Source organism: Giraffa tippelskirchi, chromosome X (genome assembly GCF_054371585.1).
Source record: "Giraffa tippelskirchi isolate mGirTip1 chromosome X, T2T-mGirTip1v1.2.pri, whole genome shotgun sequence".
In the NCBI taxonomy this organism is placed as follows: Eukaryota; Metazoa; Chordata; class Mammalia; order Artiodactyla; family Giraffidae; genus Giraffa; species Giraffa tippelskirchi.
In genome coordinates, this window is record NC_137289.1 from 87,917,681 (window position 1) to 87,943,400 (window position 25,720).

Here is a 25,720-nt window from a genome sequence, read left to right on the forward strand (position 1 = left end):
ACATGTGCCCCCGCCCCCTCCACCGTTTGGGGGTGGGGAGTGGCGAGGAGAGAGAGCCAAGACCGAACCCGTCTCTGTGCCGAGAGGTTGGGCCCTGGTTCTGCCGCTCTGTGAGGTTTACTTCCATGGTCTATTTTGTCTCCTGATCTTCAATCATTTGGTCCTGTTTCCTGCCATTACTGATTTTTTTTTGAATGCTAGACTTAATAAAATTGTAAGACTCTGGATGATGGTGCTATTCTCCAAAGAAGACTTCACCTTCTGGCAGTGAGGTACACTTCAGGCATATTGCCTTTATCCAGAGTACATCATGCGAAATGCTGGGCTGGATGAAGCACAAGCTGGAATCAAGATTGCTGGGAGAAATATCAATAACCTCAGATATGGAGATGACACCACCCTTATGGCAGAAAATAAAGAAGAACTAAAGAGCCTCGTGATGAAAGTGAAAGAGGAGAGTGAAAAAGTTGGCTTAAAACTCAACATTCAGGAAAACTAAGATCATGGCATCTGGTCCCATCACTTCATGGCAAATAGATGGGGAAACAATGGAAACAGTGAGAGACTATTTTTTCGGGCTCCAAAATCACTGCAGATGGTGACTGCAGCCATGAAATTAAAAGACGCTTGCTCCTTGGAAGAAAAACTATGACCAACCTAGCTAGCATATGAAAAAGCAGGGACACTATTTTGCCAACAAAGGTCCATCTAGTCAAAGATATGGTTTTTCCAGTAGTCATGTATGAATGTGCGAGTTGGACTATAAAGAAAGCTGAGTGCCGAAGAATTGATGCTTTTGAGCTGTGGTGTTGGAGAGGACTCTTGAGAGTCCCTTGAACTGCAAGGAGATCCAGCTAGTCCATCCTAGGGGACATCAGTCCTGGGTGTTCATTGGAAGGACTGATGCTGAAGCTGAAGCTCCAATGGTTTGGCCACCTGATGCGAAGAAATGACTCGTTTGAAGGGACCCTGATGCTGGGAAGGATTGAGGGCAGAGGGAGAGGGGGATGACAGAGGATGAGATGGTTGGATGGCATCACTGACTCAATGGACATGAGTATGAATAGGCTCCAGGAGTTGGTGATGGACAGGGAAGCCTGGCGTGCTGCAGTCCATGGGGTCACAAAGAGTTGGACACGACTGAGTGACTGAACTGACTGAATTTAAATAAATATGAGAAGGCATGGCCTATCCACTCCAGTATTCTTGGGCTTCCCTTGTGGTTCAGCTGGTAACGAATCCACCTGCAATGTGAGAGACCTGGGTTGGGAGGATCCCCTGTAGAGGGGAAAGGCTGCCCACTCCAGTATTCTGTCCTGGAGAACTCTATGACTGTATAGTCCATGGGGTCGCAAAGAGTCGGACACAACTGAGCGATTTTCACAACAACAACAAGAGCCCTCTTGGCACCAGTATGCCATAATTCTATCCAGGGATATATGTTATACATATTTTTAAATTAAAAAGAAAAACACATGGGTTTCAGAAACAGATAGCCCTGTATCCAAATCCTAGCTCTACCATTTATAAATATGTGACTTCAGAAAGTCACCTAATTATTCTTATCTTCAGTTTTCTCATCTGTAAAAATGGGTTTACTATCACCAACCCTGAGGGTTATTGTGAGGATTAAAGAAGATAGCGTATTAGGTTGAAACATATTAAATCACCAACGTTCAATCCTTTTGACTTACAAAAATGTTTTTCACATAGTTCAGCCTAATACATAAAATATGCTATCTGGCATATTATGTGATCAATAAATGATAGTTATTGAAATTATTATTATGGAAGTAGGATAACAATAATGAATGGCATCCTTATTGAGCGCTGCCCATCCCCCACACCCCGGCCTTGGAAGAAATAAGCAGAGATAAACTAAAGCGGAGAAGGCAACGGCACACCACTCCAGTACTCTTGCCTGGAAAATCCCATGGATGAAGGAGCCTGGTAGGCTGCAGTCCATGGGGTCGCTAGGAGCTGGAGACGACTGAGCGACTTCACTTTCACTTTTCACTTTCATGCATTGGAGAAGGAAACTGCAACCCACTCCAGTGTTCTTGCCTGGAGAATCCCAGGTACGGCGGAGCCTGGTGGGCTGCCGTCTATGGGGTCACGCAGAGTCGGACACGACTGAAGCGACTTAGCAGCAGCAGCAAACTCCTAAAGAAAAACTTCTGGCCTTTTTGCAAAAGCAATAGAGGCTCCAAGAACAAAAGGGAAAACGGAAAAAGAGACTAAAACTAGAGGGAAAGAGTGGGGAGACCACCTACCCTTTCCCAACTGGAAATATTTCTCGTCATTTACATTCAAATGTCCTTACTTTGTGAAAGATGGGAAAATACAAATTTCTTAAATTGAAAAAGCAAAATGAGGAAACAAACTGCATAAACAAGGAAGCTATAAACATAAAGAATAATACATTTTGAGTCGATGTTTAGCTATTGCAAAACAGGGAGAAGGTAGAAATGCTGTAAGTCAATGTTTCTCAAACTTGGTCTCATAATGAGAATCACGTGGAACGCTTTAAAGCTCCTTTCCAAGCCCACATCCTAGTTAAACTCAACCATACTGTGGAGGAGGGGCTGGGAAACTTGTTAAACAAGTACCCCAGGGCATTATGATAATCAGACAAGTCTAGGAAACTGCTGTACAAATACCTGTAGCTTTCAAGAAGGCAATAACAAATTCATAATTAACTCCTGGGTGAAGAATAAGGAAGTGGTTGGTGGATAGTGTAGGTAATAGGTAATACTGGTAGTAATAATAAAATTAAAAAGAGTCGAAATGTAAGGAGTCTGGCAGAACTGCCTGTAGTTCTTCTATAGCAGTTATCTCAAATTGCAATTCTCTGCTATTCCTGAATGAATCCATTTTTCTGGTAAAATAACTGGCTGTTTTATTTTTAAGGTCAACACCTTCAGTGGACTTTCATACAAAGCAGCCTTTCCCAACGTCCCTTTTTTTTGAAAAGTAATATCCCTCTCCTTGGTCTCTGGTTTGCTATAGTTTGCATGTCCTTAATTGCTATTCCTCTGCCACTCCTAAATAAACTCATACTGCTGGTAAAAAAGAAAAAAGTAAGAAATCTATCACAGGTTCACAACTTCTTTGTTATTTATTCTCCTAGGAGGTGGAACTTAATTTCCCCTCACCTTGAGTGTGAACTAGACTTAGTAACTTGCTTCTAAGGAGGAGTATGTGGGAAAGAACTAGTAATTTTATAGTGGAGAAAACTGGCAGACAGTTCTTTAACCAAGTGATTGAGCTTTACATCACCAGTGGTAAGTTATCTTGATATTCTGTGCACCACCTGGTATGATGTGACGAGAAATGCAAGTCACTGCTGTGGCTTTCTTCCTCCACATGCATAAAACACCAGGATGATAAGAAAAATATCAGACTAACCCAAATTGAAGGCCATTTTATAAAATACTGGACCAGTACTCTTCCAAAGCATCAAGATCATAAAAGACAAGAAAAGACCAAGAAATTTTTACAGACTGAAGGAAACTAAAAAGACATAATGATTAACTGCAGTGTGGTATCCTGGATTGGATCCTAGGAAAGAAAAAGGGCGTAAGTGAAAAAGCTAGTAAAATTTGAGTGGAATCACTAGTTTGGTTAATAGAACTGTACCTATGCTAATTTCTTAGTTTTAATAAATATACCAGAGTAAGATGTTAACATTAGAGGAAATCAGGTAAAGATATGGGGGGGAACTCTCTGTACTATATTTGAAACTCTACTGTTAACCCAAAGTTATTTCAACTTAAAACTATTGAGAAAAAATATAATTTCTTGTGTGATACATGCTCAGTCGCTCAGTCATGTCCAACTCTTTGCGACCCCATGGACTGTAGCCCTCCAGGCTCCTCTGTCCATGGAATTTTCCAGGCAAAAATACTGGAGTGGGTTGCTATTTCCCTCTCCAGGGGATCATCCCCACCCAGGGATCAAACCTGTGTCTCCTGCATTGCGGGCAGATTCTTTACCACTGAGCCAACAGGGAAGCCCTTCTTATGTGGTTGGTACACCTTTAATGGTTTTACTATTCTTTATATCTAATATATCCACTATATTCTTTTTTTAAGTATAGTTGATTTACAATGTTGTGTTAATTTCTGCTTTACAGCAAAGTTATTCAGCTATAGAGACATATACATTCTTTTTAATATTCTTTTCCATTATGGTTTATCACAGGATACTGAATATAGTTCCCTGTGCTATAAGTAGGACCTGTTTTTCATCCATTCTCTATATAATAGTTTGCATCTGCTAATCCCAAACTCCCAATCCATCTCTCTCCCACTCTCCATTATATTTTTATACACATGAACTATTTCATAATTTAAAAACCAATAAAGGAAAATTGTAAGGTGTCTAAAATAAGCCATCTGTGGAAGGGATATATGAAAAAAATCTTTAATAATTTTATTTGGCTGTGCTGGGTCTTCTGGATCTTTGTTGCTGTGCAGGCTTTTCTGTAGTTGCAGTGGGGGGGGGCTACTCTAATTGCAGCATGCATGCTTCTCACTGCAGTGGCTTCTCTTGTTGCAGAGCACAGGCTTCAGCAGTTGCCTCTCATTGGCTCAGTATCTGTGGCTCCCAGGCTCTGGAGCAACAAGCTCAGTAGTTGTGGTGCACAGGCTTAGATGCTCCACAGCATGTGGGATCTTCCCAGATCAGGGATTTAACCTCTGTCTCCTGCACTGGCAGGTGGATTTTTTTTTTTTTTACCACTGAGCCACCAGGTAAGTCCAGCATATACAAAATTTTTAATACTCCAGATTCAATAAAGTTGATTTGGGATAAGCACAGGATGGACTGTTTCTGTAGGTAAGAACCTTTTATTTTAGCAAATATACTGAGCTCCATCTGATGAAATGAGATACTAACAGAATAAGGATAGTCTGCAAGTCATCAGATAGTACAGTCCAAGGTAGAGGCCAAAGTCATCAATACTCTCCAGCACTGTGTAGGGGGATGTTCTGGTATCAAATCCATTCCTATACAGAAGATGGGTACATGAGGTTATCACAGCTTGATCCCAGTCACTCAGATCAGCCCATGTAACAACCAGATATTATGTGCTTCCTGATGTGATGCAATAGGAAGCACACACCATCACTTATGAAACATCTTGTTCCTCTGTCTCCCTCGAAAATAAAAATATTTTGAACTTGACTAATTAAACCTCCTGGTGTAACTGCCCAGAATATATTTACAGGATATAAGGGAATAGGAGATTGTTGTGGGGGGGCAATCACCACACTGGAAGAAAGTGAAAGTGACTGGTTTTCTAAACAAACAAATGCCATTTAAAAAAAAAAAAGAGGTGGAACTGTTAGAGCTTAGAAACAACTGAAAAGCCACGTGAGGGTTTTCCTAGTGGCTCAGTGGTAAAGAATTCGCCTGCCAATTCAGGAGACACAGGTTCAATCCCTGATCTAGGAAGATTCCACATGCCATGGAACAACTAAGCTTGTGCCCAGGGATGGCAACTACTGAAGCTCATGTGCCCCAGAGCCCAGGCTCCACAATAAGAGAAGCCACTGCAATGAGAAGCCCGAGCACTGCAACAAAGAGTAGCCTCAACTCATGGCAACTAGAGAAAAGCCCATGCAGCACAGAAGACCCACAAATAAATAAATTTATATATTAAAAAAAGGCATGTGAGCCAAATACAATGTTTGAATACTGATTTTAACAAGCCAAATGTATACCTTTTTTTTTTTTTGAGACAAATGGGGACATTTGAACACAGGTGGGGTATCAGATAGTTTGGGGGGATTATTGTTATTTTTGATATATGATAAAGGTAGGGGAGTTCTTAAAGTTTTTATCCATAAGAGATGCATATTGGAGAATTTTCTGGCAAAATACAATGTCTGGGATATGTTTTAAAATACTGCAGCACCTCTCCAGGGCTCCCCTGGTGGCTCAGACAGGAAGAATCTGCCTGCAATACAGGAGACCCAGGTTCAATCCCTTGGTTGGGAAGATCCCCTGGAGAAGGAAATGGCAACATACTCCAGTATTCTTGCCTGGAAGATCCCATGGACAGAGGAGACTGGTGGGCTACAGTCCATGGGGTCGGAAGAGTTGGACACGACTGAATAACTAACATACACACAAAGCACCTCTCCAAGAAAAGGAGGAGGATTAGATGAAAGAAGACTGGTAAAATGTTGATAATTGTTAAAGCTAGAGGAAGGGTTCACGAGGGTTCATTATACTCCTCTTTCTACTTTTAGGTATGTTAGAACATTTCCATAGTAAAAAATTTAAAGGTAAAATCCAACTTACTGCCCTGGTTCTGATTGTCTCCTCACTGAGCAATATTCTTAATACAGTATCTTCTGATGTAGACTCATCAAGTAGTACAGAATGTACTAATTAGCAAATATGAGTACTTGCCTATTTGTTAAATTTCTCATTGCTGGTTGATAAATTAATAGATGTTTACATATTAGGTGGATTTAAGGTTTAGACACAGCTTCTGATTGGTGAGGAAGAGACCATGGGCTTGGATGAATGCTACCAGTGGTCAGCTCATTGGGTAGCCAATTGGTCTTCCTTGAGTGGACATATTACCTCCCAACAGTTCTGCATTCACTGTTTTACCAGTATGTCTTTCTTTCCTACTTGAAGTGCAACACTGGTAGATGGTGATTTAGGAATGGATGAACTGTAGAATTAGAACAAGGGAAGGTCCACCTCTCTTCTCCTACTCATCATTATTATTTGTAATAATGAAATAAGAGTTAACATATACTGAGTGTTTACTATGTGCCAGACATTATTCAAAGCACTTCGCAATGTATTTTTCATTTAATCTTTAGGATTATCCTCCTATCCTGCATTTACAGATGAGGAAACTAAGGCCCAGGTCCATTGCCTGAAGAGCCGCAGGAGTTTGACTTAAAAGCACTAGGACACATTATCTTCATCTGAAAACAATGCAGAAGTCATCTGGTTTACTTTGTAAATCACATCCAGGAATGTCTCTCTATTATTATCTCGAGGCTCTGAAGCAGCATATCACAGAGACTCAGCAAGTAAATATCTCCCTGGCAAAATGCACAAGGGTAGTATATGTTGGAGAACAGAAGAGTTAATGGAAATTCAGTTATTATTTTGTAACTGACTACTGAGGGAAGGGGACAGGGCAGTATAGCCTCAGTCTATCTGTATACTGAGAGACTATCTTCTAAGTCTTGGGCACTATCTGTGGTAGGACATGACACCTAGGGAAAGTGCCAGGCTGTCCTCTTTACACAGCTTCCACTGAATAAAAAGCAGTTTAATTGCTTGAAATTTGAATAATTAGAGGTTTGCATGGAAAAGCTTAGAATTTGTATGTTATAAAATGAAGAGCCCTTGAAACTAGAAATTAATTGACTAAACTGGTATGTAAAATGTGTATAAACTGAGTGGATGCATTACTGTGTAACTTACTTTGAAATGATAATTTAAAAAATCATCATGCTAGGATGGAGTTAAAGGGAACAACTTCTGATTTAGTTGCAAGAAATTTCTCATCTCACCTTTTTTTTATTGTTTGCCTTTTTTATTTATTTTTGCACTTTATTGTTCAGTTATACATTTTAATGTGAAGGCAGTTGGTTTTTAGTTTGGGTAAGTTGATCTGGTAGAGTAACCCTCACCTTTTTTTAAGAATTTATATTTTCTGGCAAATTCTGCCCAGTCTGATTTTACTGCTCACAGTTAGGAGAAGCCATACTTGCTGACCTGAGAGTTAAATATGATAACTTATAGTTTGATTCTAAAGTAAAAAGAAAAATGAAATCATAAGACGAGAAAATGAAATGAGAAGCAAAAGTTTTAAAACCCCAAGTTTTGGGAATTCCTTGGTGGTTCAGTGGTTAGGATTCAGTGTTTTCACTGCTGCTGCCCAAGCTCAATCCCTGGTGGGGGAATTAAGATTCTGCAAGCCTCATGGCCAAAAAAAGAAAAGAAAAACAACTGTAAATTTTTATTCTAAACTTGAATTTCAGATACACATCCAGAAACGTGGAAGAAAAGCTAAAATAGTATTTAAATTACAAAAGATAGTGGTGAATAAATTCTTATGCTTTTTTCACATCTGCAATACTTTGGCTTTATTATAGTACTTGGGGCTGTCTAGAGCAGGGGTCCCCAACCCTGGACCAGTAGTGGTCTGTGACCTGTTAGGAATTGGGCTGCACAGCAGGAGGTGAATGGCAGAGAAGCAAGAAGAGCTTCATCTGTATTTACAGCTGCTCCCTATCACTGACATTACTGCCTGAGCTCCGCCTCCTGTCAGATCAATGACATTAGATTCTCATAGAAGTGTGAACCCTATTGTGAACTGTGCATGTGAGGGATCTAGGTTGCGTACTCCTTTTAAGAATCATCCTGAAACCATCCCCCCACCTTTCCCTATTCCATGGAAAATTTTTCTTCCATGAAACTGGTCCCCAGTGCCAAAAAGGCTGGGGACCCCTAGTCTAGAGCCATCAGGTATTTGTTTTACTTTAAATATATTTATTCATTTATTTGGCTGTGCTGGGTCTTAGTTACAGCACGTGGAATCTCAGTTTCCTGACCAGGGGTTGAATCCATGCCCCCTGCATTGGGAGCATGGAGTCTTAGCCACTGAACCACCAGGGAAGTCCCTTGTGTTTTACTTTTATTTGACTGTGTCATTAAGAGTTGTTTATTTTAAATAAAAGAGAGTCAAGTAAATTGAAGTGTTGTTTTCTGACCTTGCCAGAAAAGGAGATGAAGTCAATACATGGTTCTGAAGCTTTCCCCTCTGTCTGTGTACATTCTCATCTGTCTAACAGTGACTCACCAAGGCACTGATTTTCAGCCAAGGGGATAATAAAACTGTAGGTGTGAGTGAAAGCAACTCTCCATGTGGGGGGAGAAGACTAACAGGGAATGGGAGTTTGAAAAAGCCTCAAGTAATTCTAACAAACCCTCCTCTCCAGAGTATTTCTACTTAGTCTGGAATATGACTAATTGGTGTTTGCAATGTCACATTAAGATCGAGATTTGACTTTAAGTAGCTAGAATAATTTAAATTGGTCTAAATGTGTAAACTACTGTCTATTCAGAAGAGATAATAACCACAACTAACACTTACTGGGTGTGAACCATGTGCCAGGCACTGTGTTGAGCACTTCATAGGCACTATCTCATTTAATTCTCACCACAACCTTAGGAAACTGAATGTTACTTAATTGCTAGTTAGCTGTGGAAGCCACAAATATAATATATAAGACTGTATTTCAAACCACCACACAACACTATTTCTAAGACACTTGGATCTGAAATGTGGGATTTTGTTGAAATACTTTTCCTTGTAGTCCACAAAGAAACTCTACTGGAATCTGGAGTTACATCTGGCAATTAGAAAGTTGCAGGAAGTGAAATGACATGTAAATTTCCCTTAAGAGAATGAAAATGCATTGCCCCAACTTTTCTATTGTAAATTGGCTATCCAGCCTGTAACTAGCTTATAATTTGCAACTTAGACACTTTTGGAGAGTAAATTACATGAAATCTCAGACTACACCTCTTTTTAGTTTCTTAACCAGGAGTCTAAGAAGCACCTGATATCATATACAAAACTTATGCACACACTGCTATATTTAAAATAACTGAGAAGAACCTATTGTACAGCAGAGTGAACTCTTCTCAATACTCTATAATAACCTAAATGGGAAAAGAATTTGAAAAAGGATGCATATATATGTATAACTGGATCACTATGTTGGCACACCCGAAACTAACACAACACTGTTAACATATTACAATATAAAACTTTAAAAATTCTTTAAATAAAAAAAAACTTTATGTGTATTTATATTTTTTTGTGGAGGGAAAATTGTTTTTACCCTATTTTCAAAATTGTCCACACTCCCCAAACTGGGTAAGATCCATTATTTTAACCATTGTTTGATAGAGAACAACAATAAAAGGCTGAAAATTCCTTACTGATAAGAAATCAATTAGTTTTAAGTTTACATATTGAGGCCTAGGAATTTTTGTAATGGATCAGTAATATTGGAAAAGCTTTATCAAATTGTCTAAATCATGGATTAGAGAAGGATGGGGGGGTTGGGAACAAGTCTCCCTATCACTTGTTTCTTTATCACTTAGCCACCAGGGAAGCCTATCTGGGAGGCTTAAAAAAAAAAAGTTCTTCTAGACTGGTGAGCTTCACCACTCCTCCTTCACCTAGGAGTTACCTCACATACCCCTCCCAGAATCTACAACATTTGTCTACTAATAAAAGCTTATCTTAACTCCCAGTGTATTTGAGGAAGAAACAAAGAAACAAAAAGACTGGTTTAAACTCTTGCCTTCAGGGTCATAGGTTTAAACTCTTGCCTTCAGGGTCATATGTGTCCAGCACTAAACTGATGTTATTTTCAAAGACAGGCAGACTGTCATAATTTATTTAGCATAAAGAAATTTAGGAAGTGAGTTGTCTAAAATAAAGTTTCTAATATACTTTCTCCTGATATAGTTGTGAAAACTGAAGCAAAATGCATCTGGCACCCAACCAACCTTCACTTCTCATTGACAAACTCTTTTTCCTTTCTAAGTATTTAACATTTTCTCCAGTTTTGAGCATTTATTTGCTCCCAGCTTTACCGTATAACCATTTCCTCCCTTGAAGGAAACATGCAAAAAGTGAACAGTTTTGTAATCATTAATATGACATACACTCTGCCTACTAAAATGTGGTTTAATTCTGCTTATTCTGTTATATGACCACTTTTAAAGATAATTGAGTCAAAATTTTGTTTGATACAAGGTCTTATTTGTATTATGTAAGTGATGGAGTCACAAGGACAGGATATAATCACACATTTCTTTTCTGTAAATCAGGATGATTAAAAGCTGTAATATAGAGTTGATTGAAAAATACAGCACTTCGAGATCCCCAAATATGGAAAATCCAAACCTATTCAGGCAAAATTTTAAAGAAATGATTTTGAAAAGTCTCACATCTATTTAAACCAACTTGCAGAATTTATAATTTATATGTAATGTAAACTGTCACTTTATGCATGACGTTTATAAATGATAGATTGAATGCATACCATTAAGGGTAATTTATTGTTTTTAAAAAACCTTGACTATTAAGTTATTATGAACCAAAAAACAAATTTGTAATACTATGTACCTGATAATTCAGTTCAGTTCAGTTCAGTTGCTCAGTCGTGTCCGACTCTTTGCGACCCCATGAATCGCAGCACACCAGGCCTTCCTGTCCATCACCAACACCTGGAGTCCATCCAAACCCATGTCCATCACATCAGTGATGCCATCCAACCATCTCATCCTCTGTCATCCCCTTCTCCTCCCACCTTCAATCTTTCCCAGATTGGAAAAGAAAGATTTCCCAATCTTTCTTTTTAAATTAGTCAGATCTTTGCATCAGGTGGCCAAAGTATTGGAGTTTCAGCTTCAATAGCAGTCCTTCCAATGAATATTCAGGACTGATTTCCTTTAGGATGGACTGGTTGGATCTCCTTGCAGTCCAAGGGACTCTCAAGAGTCTTTTCCAATACCACAGTTCAAAAGCATCAATTCTTCAGTGCTCAGCTTTCTTTATAGACCAATTCTAATATCCATACATGACTACTGGAAAAACCATAGCCTTGACTCGACAGACGTTTGTTGGCAAAGTAATGTCTCTGCTTTTCAATATGCTGTTTAGGTTGTGCTTAACTTTTCATCCAGGGAGCAAGTGTCTTTTAATTTCATGGCTGCAGTCACCATCTGCAGTGATTTGAAGGCCCCCAAAATAAAGCCTGTCACTGTTTCCACTGTTTCCCCATCTACTTGCCATGAAGTGATGGGACCGGATGCCATGATCTTAGTTTTCTGAATGTTGAGTTTTAAGCCAGCTTTTTCACTCTCCTCTTTCACTTTCATCAAGAGGCTCTTTAGTTCTTCTTCACTTTCTGCCATAAGGGTGGTGTCACCTGCATCTGAGGTTATTGATATTTCTCCCAGCAATCTTGATTCCAGCTTGTGCTTCCTCCAGCTCAGCATTTCTCATGATGTACTCTGCATATAAGTTAAATAAGCAGGGTGTGATATACTCCTTTTCCCTTTTGGAACCAGTCTGTTGTCCCATGTCCAGTTCTAACTGTTGCTTCTTGACATGCATACAGATTTCTCAAGAGGCAGGTCAGGTGGTCTGATATTCCCATCTCTTTCAGAATTTTCCACAGTTTATTGTGATCCACACAGTCAAAGGCTTTGGCATAGTCAATAAAGCAGAAATAGATGTTTTTTTCTGGAACTCTCATGCTTTTTCGATGATCCAGTGGATGTTGGCAATTTGATCTCTGGTTCCTCTGCCTTTTCTAAATCCAGCTTGAACATATGGAAGTTCATGATTCATGTATTGTTGAAGCCTGGCTTGGAGAATTTTGAGCATTATTTTACTGGTGTGTGAGATGAGTGCAATTGTGCAGTAGCTTGAGCATTCTTTGGCATTGCCTTTCTGTGGGATTGGAATGAAAACTGACCTTTCCAGTCCTGTGACCACTGCTGAGTTTTCCAAATTTGCTGGCATACTGAGTGCAGCACTTTCACAGCATCATCTTTTAAGATTTGAAATAGCTCAACTGGCATTCCATCACCTCCACTAGCTTTGTTCATAGACATGCTTCCTAAGGCCCCCTTGACTTCACATTCCAGGATGTCTGGCTCCAGGTGAGTGATCACACCATCATGATTATCTGGGTCATGAAGATCTTTTTTGTATAGTTCTTCTGTGTATTCTTGCCACCTCTTCTTAATATCTTCTGCTTCTGTTAGGTCCATACCATTTCTGTCCTTTATGGAGCCCATCTTTGCATGAAATGTTCCCTTCGTATCTCGAATTTTCTTGAAGAGATCTCTAGTCTTTCCCATTCTATTGTTTTCTTCTATTTCTTTGCACTGATCACTGAGGAAGGCTTTCTTATCTCTCCAAGAGTTCTCCTTGGAACTCTGCATTCAAATGGGTATATCTTTCCTTTTCTCCTTTGCTTTTCGCTTCTCTTCTTTTCACAGTATTGGTAAGGCCTCCTCAGACAGCCATTTTGCTTTTTTGCATTTCTTTTTCTTGGAGATGGTCTTGATCCCTGTCTCCTCTACAATGTCACGAACCTCCGTCCATAGTTCATCAGGCACTCTTTCTATCAGATCTAGTCCCTTAAATCTATTTGTCACTTCCACTGTGTAATTGTAAGGGATTTGATTTAGGTCATGCCTGAATGGTCTAGTGGTTTTCCCTACTTCTTCAATTTAAGCCTGAATTTGGCAATAAGGAGTTCATGGTCTGAGCCACAGTCTGCTCCCAGTCCTGTTTTTGCTGATTGTATAGAGCTTTTCCACCTTTGGCTGCAACGAATATAATCAATCTGATTTCAGTATTGACCATCTGGTGATGTCCATGTGCAGAGTCTTCTCTTGTGTTGCTGGAAGAGGGTGTTTGCTATGACCAGTGCGTTCTCTTGGCAAAACTCTATTAGCCTTTGCTCTGCTTCATTCTGTACTCCAAGGCCAAATTTGCCTGTTACTCCAGGTTTCTTGACTTCCTACTTTTGCATTCCAGTCCCCTATAATGTAAAGGACATCTTTTTTGGGTATTAGTTCTAAAAGGTCTTGTAGGTCTTCATAGAACCATTCAACTTCAGCTTCTTCAGCATTACTGGTCAGGGCACAGACTTAGATTACTGTGATATTGAATGGTTTGCCTTGGAAACGAACAGAGATCATTCTGTCATTTTTGAGATTGCATCCAAGTACTGCATTTCCGACTCTTTTGTTGACTATGAGGGCTACTCCATTTCTTCAAACGGATTCTTGTCCACAGTAGTAGATATAATGGTCATCTGAGTTAAATTCACCCATTCCAGTCCATTTTAGTTCGCTGATTCCTAAAATGTTGACATTTACTCTTGCCATCTCCTGTTTGACCACTTCCAATTTGCCTTGATTCATGGATCTAACATTCCAGGTTCCTATGCAATATTGCTCTTTACAGCATCAGACCTTGCTTCCATCACCAGTCACATCCACAACTGGGTATTGTTTTTGCTTTGGCTCCACCCCTTCATTCTTTCTGGAGTTATTTCTCCACTGATCTCCAGTAGCATGTTGGGCACCTACTGACCTGGGGAGTTCATCTCTCAGTGTCCTATTTGTTTGCCTTTTCATACTGTTCATGGAGTTCTCAAGGCAAGAACACTGAAGTGGTTTGCCATTCCCTTCTCCAGTGACCTGATAATTAAAAAACTGCAATTCTGTATTTTTTCTAAAGCACTTATGTTTACCAAAAGATCATTATGAATACTGTTACAAGGACTATGTGCATCAGAATTATAGGTATGCATATTAAAAATGCACATTTCAAGCCCAGGAATTTAAATTTACAATAAGCAACCCCTGTTTCCATATTGATGTTATGCTTGTTTTACAAACAGCTGATACAGTGGACAGTATTAATTTGGGAATGTTGCTGCTTATTTAACTTATATGCAGAGTACATCATGCGAAATGCTGTGCTGGATGAATCACTAGCTGGAATGAAGATTGCCAGGAGAAATATCAACAACCTCAGATATGCAGAAGACATCACTCTAACGGCAGAAAGTGAAGAACTAAAGAGCCTCTTGATGAAGGTTAAAAGAGGAAAGTGAAAAAGCTGGCTTAAAACTCAACATTCAAAAAAACTAAGATCATGGCATCTGGTCCTATCAGTTCATGGCAAATAGATGGGGATAAAGTGGAAACAGTGGCAGATTTTTTCTTGGGATCCAAAATCACTGCAGATGGTGACTGGAGCCACAAAATTGAAAGACACTTGCTCCTTGGAAGAAAAGCTATGACAAATCTAGCAACAACGTATTAAAAAGCAGAGACTTCACTTTGCCGACAAATGTCCATCTAGTCAGAGGTATGTTTTTTCCAGCTGTCATGTATGGATGGGAGAGTTGGACCATAAAGAAAGCTGAGCACTGAAGAACTGATGCTTTTGAACTGTGGTGTTGGAGAAGATTCTTGAGAGTTTGTCCCTTGGACTGCAAGGAGTTCAAATGAGTCAGTCCTAAAAGAAATCAGTCCTCAATATTCATTGGAAGGATTAATGCTGAAGCTGAAGCTCTAATACTTTGGCCACCTGATGCAAAGAGCTGACTTATGGAAAAGACCCTGATACTGGGAAAGATTGAGGGCAGGAGAAGGGGGCGACAGAGGGTATGAGATGGTTGGATGGCATCTCCAACTCAGTGGATATGAGTTTGAGCAAACTCTGGGAGATAGTGAAGGATAGGGAACCCTGGCATGCTGCAGTCCATGGGGTCGCAAAAAGTCGTACATGACTTATCGACTCAACGACAGGGAGCTATGATCTCACAAGCCACATGGTGTGGGGGAAAAAAATCACTTGGAAAGAAAAGAATCATTTGGGCTATCTGTAAAATATACAGACCACCAATCTTCCCTAGGCATTGTGACTCAAGAAGGTTGAACTGGGGCCTAGGAATCAGTGTTCCTTAAGCACACTAGTGATTTATCTTCAAAGTCGGGGGGAATATTAGATTATTATATTCAGGCAAATATTTGCAGCATAATTCCTAAGACCCTGGAATTGCCAAAGAAGCTTAACTAAATTACCAATAGGAAAAGATTGGCTATTTTTACACTGATATGGAACTCATGTTTTGTAAACACAATCCTGAGGTTACCTTTTCAAGCTCAATTCTACTCCCACTGAAAAATTTCCCACTACTTTCAGGATATAGACAAAACTTCTTACCAGGGTCTACAAATGCCCAGAGGTACGGTTTCCTTCTTACTGCTTCTCTATCCAATACTCATCTTTCTAGTCTTAAAGGTGACCCTTCTCCAGTCCAGTTTTCCCATTAGTAAAACAGGAACAGTAACACCAATCTCAGATGGTTCAGGATCAAATGAGATCAGGTATGAGCTCTCTGTACAGAAGCTGGCAAAGTGAATGGCAGCTATTATTTAATCAAATCAAGCTCCGTTTCTACTCCTTCACATTCAGTTCTTCAACCCACCTGCCATCTGGTTTCTGCACCCACCATTCCAAGGAAACTATTTTCACAAAGCTCACCAACTGCCAAGTCCAAATGACAAATTTCAGTCTTTATCTGATTGACCTTTCTGCAAATAAGGGGGAGACAGAGGATGAGATGGTTGGATGACATTACTCAGTGGACATGAGTTTGAGCAAACTCTGGGAGATAGCAAAGGACAGGGAAGCCTTGTGTGCTGCAGTCCATTAGGTCACAAAGAGTTGGACACACCTTAGCAACTGAACAACAAAAAAAGTGTATCCCAGTTTCCTCATACTTCTGGCCAGTCTTTCAAAGTAACTTTCTTGGTTCTTTCATTGTTTCCTTTTTCAGGCTTTTAAAACATGTTTTATCACAGCAACACATGCTTATTTATACACCAATGACAGCTACTCAGCAAGGTCTTCCTTGACCATTAAAATAGAACCCTCACCCCAAATCCTCTCACATCACTTTGTCTTTAGAGTACTTCTCTCACTCTCATTCACTTGTCTGTCTTCCTCTCCCACTAGATCCTGAACTCTATGAGGGAAGGGGGTATGTTTTATTCACTGCTATATTCAGAGCACCAAGAATAATGCCTAGTACTCACTAGGCTCAATCAATGTTTCTTCACTAATTAACTGAAATATTCCTCACATTTAATCACTTACTTGTAGATTCTACCTCCCCTCAATTCTCTCAAATCTTTGCCTATTTTTGCATAAGAACAACTGACTCATACTTTGCTTAAATGACTGCCACAACCATATCCAGTCCTATTCTATAGTCCATAGCCCAAACTGCTGCTAAAATTATCCAAATCCTTCAATAGATTCCTACTGCCTTTAGGATTAGGTCCAGATTCTTTTGCATATAGAGCTCTCTGTGACTTTCGTATGTGCTCAATGGCTCAGTCATGCCAGACTCTTTGCAACCCCATGGACTGTAGCCTGCCAGGCTCCTCTGATCATGGGATTCTCCACGCAAGAATACCGGAGTGGATTGCCATGTCCTCCTCCTGGGGATCTTCCTGACCCAGGGATCAAACCTGTGGGTTTCTTATGTCTCCTGCACTGACAGGCAGGTTCTTTATCACTAGCGCCACCTGGGAAGCCTGGTGGCTCAATAAATGCTGAATGAATGAATAAATACCATGTACCCATCCAATCTCCTAAGCCAAAAATCTCGAAGTCACCTTCCATTTTTCCTTCTCCACTCCCAAATGCCAATTGGTCATCAAGTCCTGTTGATCTGTCCCCTAAATATCTCTCAAATTTACCCCCTTCCTCCCTATCCTAATGCCACAGTCCTAGTTCAACTATATTTGCCACCCTCCAAACCATTCTCCACACTACCACTGGAATTATTTTAAAAAATTTTTTATTACAAAAATAATATGTTCTTATAAAAATTCAAATACAGAAATAAAAGCACAGTGCTCCACCCAGTATACAAATAAGCATATAGCCCCTTCCCCTCCAATCTCATTGCCCAGAGGTTATCACTGGGAACTGTTTTGTGTAAATACTTTCAGACTTTTTCCTTTGAATATACAAGTATATATAAACACATATAAATATATACATGTGGTTTTATCATTTACAAAAATGGGATCACACTTGTTACACATGATTCTTCAATTTATTTCTTCATTCAATACACTGAGAATTTCTAAAATACAAATCACATTTTATCACTCCACTAGAACATTTCATTTCTCATTAATATAAAATTCACATTCATTAGCATCAAATTCAAAGCTCTCAATGATATGCTTCCTGTCCATCTTTCAGTCTCACCTAGAGCCATTCCAGCATGGAGGGACTAGAACATAAAACACCTTAAATCCTTTCTGGAACAAGGCAGGTACAAACAAACAAACAAACAAACAAGGAACACACTCTGCTATTTGCCATTTCTGGAGTTTGGCCTTTTCATTTCATGTGACACTCTGCCTGGACTTTTCCATCTGGCAAGCTCCTACTAATTCTTCAACATTCAGCTTAAAAATTATCTCTAACAAGACTTCCCTGACTTTTTCAGACATGATTGCTCCTCTATTTTCTCCTATGTTTTATATCTAGCTCAATTGTACTTATCTTACAGTACTGTAATGATTTATTAACATGTTTTGAATTTCACTCTCCCTCCCCCAACTTAATGGTGAGATCCTTCAATAAAAGGAATGTGTCTTATTTAATTTTGCATCCCAAGGAGCTGATAGAATGCTTATCATGGAGCAGATGCTTAATAACAAATCTGTTGAGGATTTTATGATTCTAGGAACATGTACTGAGTACCTACTCTGCACAGAACCATATTCTAAGCATGAAAAGAAACAGAAGACAGTCTTTGCCCTAAAGAACTTACCATTTCCCTACCATTTCCCCTGGCGGGCGAGGGACAGAACACATTTACATGGCGACATATCATTTCTGACACATATGCTGTTTCAAAGATTTATAATTTATTTGCCTCCAATTCACTTAGGAACAAGGCATTGTATAATCAAATAAATAATAAATAACGGGCAGTTCAGGTTGTCCATAGGTTCATGGTTTTAGTGTGGCACAGAGTCCACCAGAACGCAATTATCTGTCGCAACAGGGGGCTGTCAATGGTTACAGCCTGCAAATCAGAAAACTGAGATGATATCATGCTTGGAAATTTTCTAATACATCAAGAGGACATAAAGTTATTAGTTATTTCATAAGTTCTCTTCCTTCCCCAGGAACAAAATGATACCAAGAGCAATTAATAGAGTTAAAGGAGAGTACTGGAGAAGGAGGAGTGTTCTCTTTTTGTTAGTGGTGGGGGAAGGGGGTTGCCCAGTTTTAAATCAAAGGGTGGCACTGTCCCAGGAAGATCAGAAGAGTTAATTTATTATCATTTACTTATTATTTTTTAAAAAGCTACAGTATTAATTAATTTGGTAGTTTCAGGATCAGACACTGTAACAAATAAATATAGACAAATGGGGGAAAGGTGAGCCACCTAGGCTGGAGAACAGGGAAGGCGGACCAAGGAGGCCCAAAGGAAGCCTCATTCGTCAGAGTCCAAGTCACTGTCCCCAGCAATGGAGTGGAAATCCTCACTGTCCTCCTCGTCCTCTGACAGCTGGACCTGGCTTAGTACGCTCGGCCCAGAGCGTTGCTCTTCCTCCTCATCTTCTTCCTCCTCTGATACCTCATACCCACCGATGCTGCTGAAGCTTGTGTCCTGGGTGTTCGACTTGGGATCAGGCTCCTCATAGCTCCCATAACTGAGAAAAGAAACATGTCATCTCTCAAGCTCGGACACCATCCTCTAGCTGACCAGTCCCGTTCTCAGTGCCACCAAGGGATCAGCCCATTTCACCTCCCCTGGCCACTAAAATGATGGCTCTGGACTGTTCTACGGGTACCTGAGAGAAAAATGATCCTATTCTAACATCAACTTGCCAACTTCATATATGCAAGAATCTGAATGAAACTCCCCTATACCTGAACAACACACTGCCAGCTTACGTGATCATAAATGCTCTGATAAGCCTCGTAGGTTTGTTGACCACTTATAGCCTCACTCATCTACATAGCCAATTAGTCAATAGTCCTAAAGATTCTACCTCTTCAATACATCTCACCTTTATCCCCATCTTTCCAGCCCTATTCTGCCTGCTTTGGCTTCATTCTTTGAGATCTCTGGCCTGCACCACTGCAACCAGTTTTCTTCCAGTCTTGCTCTCCCCAATTAATTTCTTCACATTTCTGCCAGAGTGCTCTTTATTTTTGTTTGTTTGTTTATTCTTAATTTTACTTAAAAAAAATCACACAAGTAATGGACGTTTACTGGTTTAAAAAAAATTAGAATATACACCAGAAAAAAAAAGAAAAAAATCACCAATAACTCTACTACCCAGAGATAATCTTTTGGTATATGACCTTCCAAATTTTTTTCTATGCAGTTTACTTTGATGCTTAAACATTTTTTTTAATTTACAAAATTAGAATGCTCTATATACTCTTCAGGAATCTGCTTTTTCACTAACGTTTATAATGAACATCTTTCCATGTCAATAAACACACATCAATAGCATCATTTTAACAGCTGTGTGGTATTCCACTATGTGGCTGTAACATGATTTATTTCACAGTCTCTCACTAGAACATTTAACCTGTCTTCAATTATTCCACTATCAGAAACAATGCTGTGATAAACATCCTTGTACAAACATCTTGATGAAGGTTATTTTATTATTCCCATGGAATAATTCCCCAGATATGGAATCGGAGGCCAAAGAGGATGTACATTTTTTAAGTTTTTGATTTGTAAGATGAATTGCTATACCTCTCTCACCTACACCATTTTTTCGATTTATATTACCAACCAGTGGTTTCTGAATGTCCTTTCACTCATCTTTTCCAGCACTGGGCATTATTATTCATTTTAATCTTTGCCCATCTGACAGGTAAAAAATTGCATCTGGTTGTTTTATTGCATTTCTTTGATTCTTAGGGAAGCTAAGTTTTCATAATTTATTGGCCATTTGCATTTCTTCTGTGAATTAACTCATGGCTTCTGCCCATCTTTCTTCTGGGGTACAGAGCAATCTTTTTAAAATACAGATCTGATCATACTACTCTCATTCAATGTCTGCCCAAAATTCTCAGGCCCCTCATGATTTGGTCCTTACCTACCTCTTTAAACTGTCTCTATTACACGGATCATGATGAAAAGCAACAACCACACTGAGCTACTTGTATTCTTGACAAGGGTTTGATGCCTCTGTGTGTTCATACATGCTATTCTTGGTCTCTGGAATGCCCTTCCCTTTCTTCTTCATTTAGCTAATTCCTACTCTGACTCAGCTCAGTTTTTCTAACCAGCTCCCCTACTCCACTCCTACCCAAGCCCCAGAAAAATCCTGTGGTTTCCTATCACAGCCCTTTTCATGTTACACTGTGATCATCACCTGTTTGCCTGTTTTAGATTTCCCACTAAACTGAACTCCTTGAAGGAAGGGATAACATCCTAGTTGCTTTTGTACTTGTGACAAATATTTGCTCGATGAATTAAGACTCTTAACCGCTTGCCGGATGTGTGCTTAGTCACTCAGTCATGTCCCGACTCTTTGTGACTCTATGAACTGTAGCCCCCCAGGCTCCTCTGTCCATGGGGATTCTCCAGGCAAGAATACTGGAGTGGGTTGCCATGCTCTCCTCCAGGGGCTCTTCCCAACCCAGGGATTGAACCCTGGGTCTCCCTCACTGCAGATGGATTCTTTACCGTCTGAGCCACCAGGGAAGCTTGCTGGATACCTTTGGCTTAGATGTATCATATGTACCTTAACACATCCAAAGACAAATTCATTTTTTGCCTCCTTTCCCATTCCATCTAATACCTGTTTTCCCTTTCTTATTTCAGTCACATTCCCATTCATTATGTATCTATCTCCTTACCTCTTAAATCCAAATGATCTATCCTCTAAACAGCTCTTAAATATGTCCCTTCCCTTTCCTCCACTCGTAACAGATCTTAGTTGAATTTATCATCATTGCCCTGAAAGTGAAAGTGAAGGTTGCTCAGTCATGTTCGACTCTGTGACCCCATGGAGTCCAAGTCATTCTCTAGGCCAGAATACTGGAGTGGCTAGCCTTTCCCTTCTCCAGGGGATCGTTCCAACCCAGGGATTGAACCCAGGTCTCCCACATTGCAGGAGGATTCTTTACCAGCTGAGCCACAAGGGAAGCCCAAGAATACTGGAATGGGTAGCCTATCCCTTCTCTAGGGGATCTTCTTGACCCAGGAATCGAACCAGGGTCTCCTGCATTGCAGATGAATTCTTTACCAACTGAGCTATCAGGGAAGCCCAATCAATGCCCTAGAGTTAGTTATTTAACACATAAACTTGATGTTACTTTCTTTTCCTTAAAGTGATGATTCTCATTAACCATAATCCACATGTCTTAGCACACCAGTTAAGGTCCTCTAACAACATAATCCCTTGCTGCTTCTAGAGTCACAACTTCCAACTTCCCTTTGGTCTGGAATTTCTTTGCTATATTTCTGTGCCTTTGAACATACTGTTCCACCTCTAAGGATCTCCTCACCTGCTGCCACTTATATAGTTAGTAGACTTATATTCATCCTGTAAGGCCCAGTTCAAATGTCCCCTCACTTGTGACACTCCCTGATTACTCCAAGCAGAGTGAGACACTTCCTCCTCCTCAGTGTGACTTGGCACTTTGTACTAAACTTATGCTATATATCTCTTCTCACACTGTATTGCAATGATTTTGTATCAGTCTCTACCACTAAACTGTGAGCTCCTCAAGGGCAGGATGTATCTTGCTCCTTTGTGTATCCCCAAGGGCCTAACATAGTGCCTGGCCCTGGTAGGTGCTCAGGCAATGTTTGATGGATGAAAGTAATACGATGCTGGGCCCTCTGATATCATAGCTGAGCACTGATGCCACAGCCCCCGTAGCATGTTGCTATCGATTACCTGATATTGCTATCCTCCAAACCATGAGAAGCCTCCCCACCGTGTCCCTCATAGGACATCATGCTTTCTTCATTTTCCATGCCCATCCTTGTGTTTTCTTGAAGCATGCGGGGCTGTTTGGGTCTTATCCCACCAGATCCTACATCCGAGTCACTTCCACTTTCACTCAGCTGGATAGCTATGAAAAGAGAGAGATCCTGAGATAAGCTTGACAGAATTAACATCTTTGGCTTAGTCTTCCAGAACGAGTTAATCCCATGCATCTACCCAGGTATCTTGCCTGGATTCTTCACCTCAGAGGACTGCCTAGGGTCAACAGTGACAAGATTTATAGTTTGCAAAATGAATTAAAAAACCATTTCTGTGCAACTATCATCTCCTTCTATATTCTTCCCCTACCACTGCAATTAATTCACAAAACATCTGTTTTTCTTTTCTTTCCCTATTGCCACATATAACACATCTTTCTCATTTTCATCAAGTATTCAAATCAAACTTGCTGCTTTGGCATTGCTTTTCTGACTGTCATCTTTTTCTACCTATGCTATATTTTTTCACTTCTTCTAAGACCAATGAATTTAATCATCCTATGAGTGAATGCTCAGCACCCTGAGGTCTATTAATGAGACTTCAATAAAAGAACAGCTTTTGGTAACAGCATATGTGGCCCAGAGCTTCCTCTGAGCCCTGAGTGTGCTATGGTGAGCTATGTACCAGAGAAAGGATTATCTCCTTCTTCATCACTCCCAGCATCTTCCTCATCATCTTCTCCTTCAGACATAAGCAAATCCTCATACAGGACACTGGCTTGAGGCTGTTGCACAGTTCCTTCCTCTTCATCTGCAAGATCACCATCTGCATCTTCACTTTCCTAAATGAGACCAGTTGAGACCATTAACTGACCAACTAAGAGACCAGAAGCCACCACCAGCCGCCCCCTTGCTGCCTTACAAGATGTTAAATAATTTTGGTGGATAGATTTGGTCAGCTGGTTCCAAGGATTAAAGTCATACTGGGCCTCACTATAGAGACCCTATGGTATCGCCTGGGGACTTGGCCTGTCCTGTACTTCTGGGGCACCTACCATATAAAGGTATAATGTAACTATAAGCTTTCTGTAAGCATACTCACTGGGGCTGGTGTCTTAGGTTTCCCATCCTCCTCCTCATCATCATACCCTTCAATATCTATATCAGAGTCTTCCTCGCCCAGCCTACCTCGGCCCTGGCGCATCTGAGTAAGGAACACAAATAGTACATCATTGAGGGACATGCCGGTAGGAGGAGTTAACCAGGGGCTCTCACCCAGGACAGATGCTCCTCCCTGATATCCCGGCCAACCCCACAGCTAGTGGGGGCTGTTACACAGCTCAAAGCATGTGCATTTTCCCCCATTCACTCTTTGGAAATCACAGGTAGGGTAAAAATTAAACCCAAAGAATAGGAAGGTCCTTGGTCTGTTATTAGTATAGCATCACAAGGAGACTTCCTTTCTAAACAAGCTTTCCCTAGCTTGTGTTGGACTCTTTGGGACAGAAAAATCCTCCTGAATTTTGCACTCGCCAGTGGAACCTTGACCGAGATCAGCTGATAAGATTTTTGGCTTCAGATCAGGAGTATCTGCTGATACCTCTAGAAAAGGTCAATTTAAAAAACTTAATTTTATAAACAACTTTGATAACACATGTACAGTAAAGTAGCAGGGCAATTATTTTGAACTACGTCTCTGAATGCAGCTGGTCTTTCCAGTCAGGATACTCTCATGCCTCACACACTTTTCACACTTGTTCTGCTGTGCCTGACTCTGCCCATGATGACAGAAGACAAGCCAGTCATGTGACCTGCCACCATCCCACCTTGAAATCACATTTCCAGGCTTTCACTCCCAGGGCCAAGGGGTCTGATCATCATCCTTGACACATGTCATATATCACCACCATCACTCACCCATCCCCTACCCCCAAGCATACTACCAATCTCACTAAGAGAAAAAGACTATCATACCTGTGTCACCTGCTTTTCTGGAGTGGCAGTGGGAATATCCAGGACAGACATATTGCTCTCATCTTGAAATACAGAGGCATCTCGAGACATACTGAGGGATGTGTTGGTATCATACAAATCAGGAGGCTGTGGCACAAATCATACAACTTAGCTTCTATTTAGTAAAGGGAGTAAAAAATTCAGAGAACTCCCCTTTGGAGCGTTCACTGCAGAAAAAGGTCATGCAGAACAATCCATTTAAGGAAAAAAACCATAGTTTTGACACAGCTTTATGGGCAAGTTTTGGGGGATCTCACAAATATTGCTCATTCTAGCAAAGAGGCATCCGATGTATACGATCAGAAGCCTGAAGCAGAAAAGCATCCAAGCTATGGGACAATTCTATGTCCTAATAGCCTCTCTGGTCAATAACCTAATTTCTTCTAAGCGTGGTCTTATTGTTTTTAGGCCCAGGGCTCCACACCACTGCTATTTTGACTGTTTTGGTGTAGAGACATCTAAAATGGGATAAAGAAATGTCAATTCCAACCAGAACATGGAAAGTGAGCTTATGAGCTCACCAGAGGATAATATGAGGCAAAATAGCATGGTGAAAAACCACGGACTTTGGAGTAAATTGTCCTATGTTTAAGTCCTAGCTCCACCATCTGCTAGCTGAGTAACTTAAACAAATAACTTAATGTCTCTAAGTCTTAGTTTCCTCAACTTGAAAACATGGATAGTAATGTCCACCTCACAAGGTTGTTGGGAAAATTAAGAGATGTGTATATATGATCCTTACCCCATGCCTGGCAGTCAAAAAATTATAGCTCCCTTCCCTCTTCCCTCTCCTAAAGTGAAGAGGGATTTAGCAAATGGACTATTCAGTGAAAGGAGGGTGTGCAAAGTAGCTTCAGCCATGTCTGACTCTTTGAGATCCTCCTCTGTTCATGGGGATTCTTCAGGCAAGAATACTGGAGTGGGTTGCCATGCCCTCCTCCAGGGGATCTTCCTGATTCAGGGATTGAACCCGAGTCTCTTATGTCTCCTACATTGACAGGTGGGTTCTTTACCACTAGCACCACCTAGGAAAGGAGGGCAGGAGGGACTAAAAATTAACAGGCTGGCAAAGCTTACTCATTTAGGAAAGGGCTCTCTAAAAAGTT

At 40.4% G+C, this 25,720-nt stretch overlaps 1 protein-coding gene across 24 annotated transcripts in view; it reads right to left on the reverse strand.

Annotated features, from left to right (window-relative positions):
- Nucleotides 1-17,710: 17,710 nt before the first annotated feature.
- Nucleotides 17,711-25,720, reverse strand: part of TAF1 (TATA-box binding protein associated factor 1) — a 72,177-nt gene continuing 64,167 nt past the window's right edge. For 8 of the 24 annotated variants that reach the window (XM_081566212.1, XM_081566210.1, XM_081566209.1 and 5 more), the window contains 4 exons: nt 24,576-24,701; nt 23,287-23,443; nt 22,573-22,750; nt 17,711-19,350 (listed from right to left, as the gene is read on the reverse strand). In XM_081566212.1, the coding sequence (XP_081422338.1) occupies nt 19,131-19,350; nt 22,573-22,750; nt 23,287-23,443; nt 24,576-24,701 (681 nt within the window). In that variant the 3' untranslated portion in view covers nt 17,711-19,130. Of the gene's footprint in view, nt 19,351-21,526; nt 21,627-22,572; nt 22,751-23,286; nt 23,444-23,703; nt 23,806-24,575; nt 24,702-25,720 lie in introns of all 24 variants that reach the window. The other 16 variants (XM_081566214.1, XM_081566213.1, XM_081566208.1 and 13 more) reach the window with 5 other exon arrangements.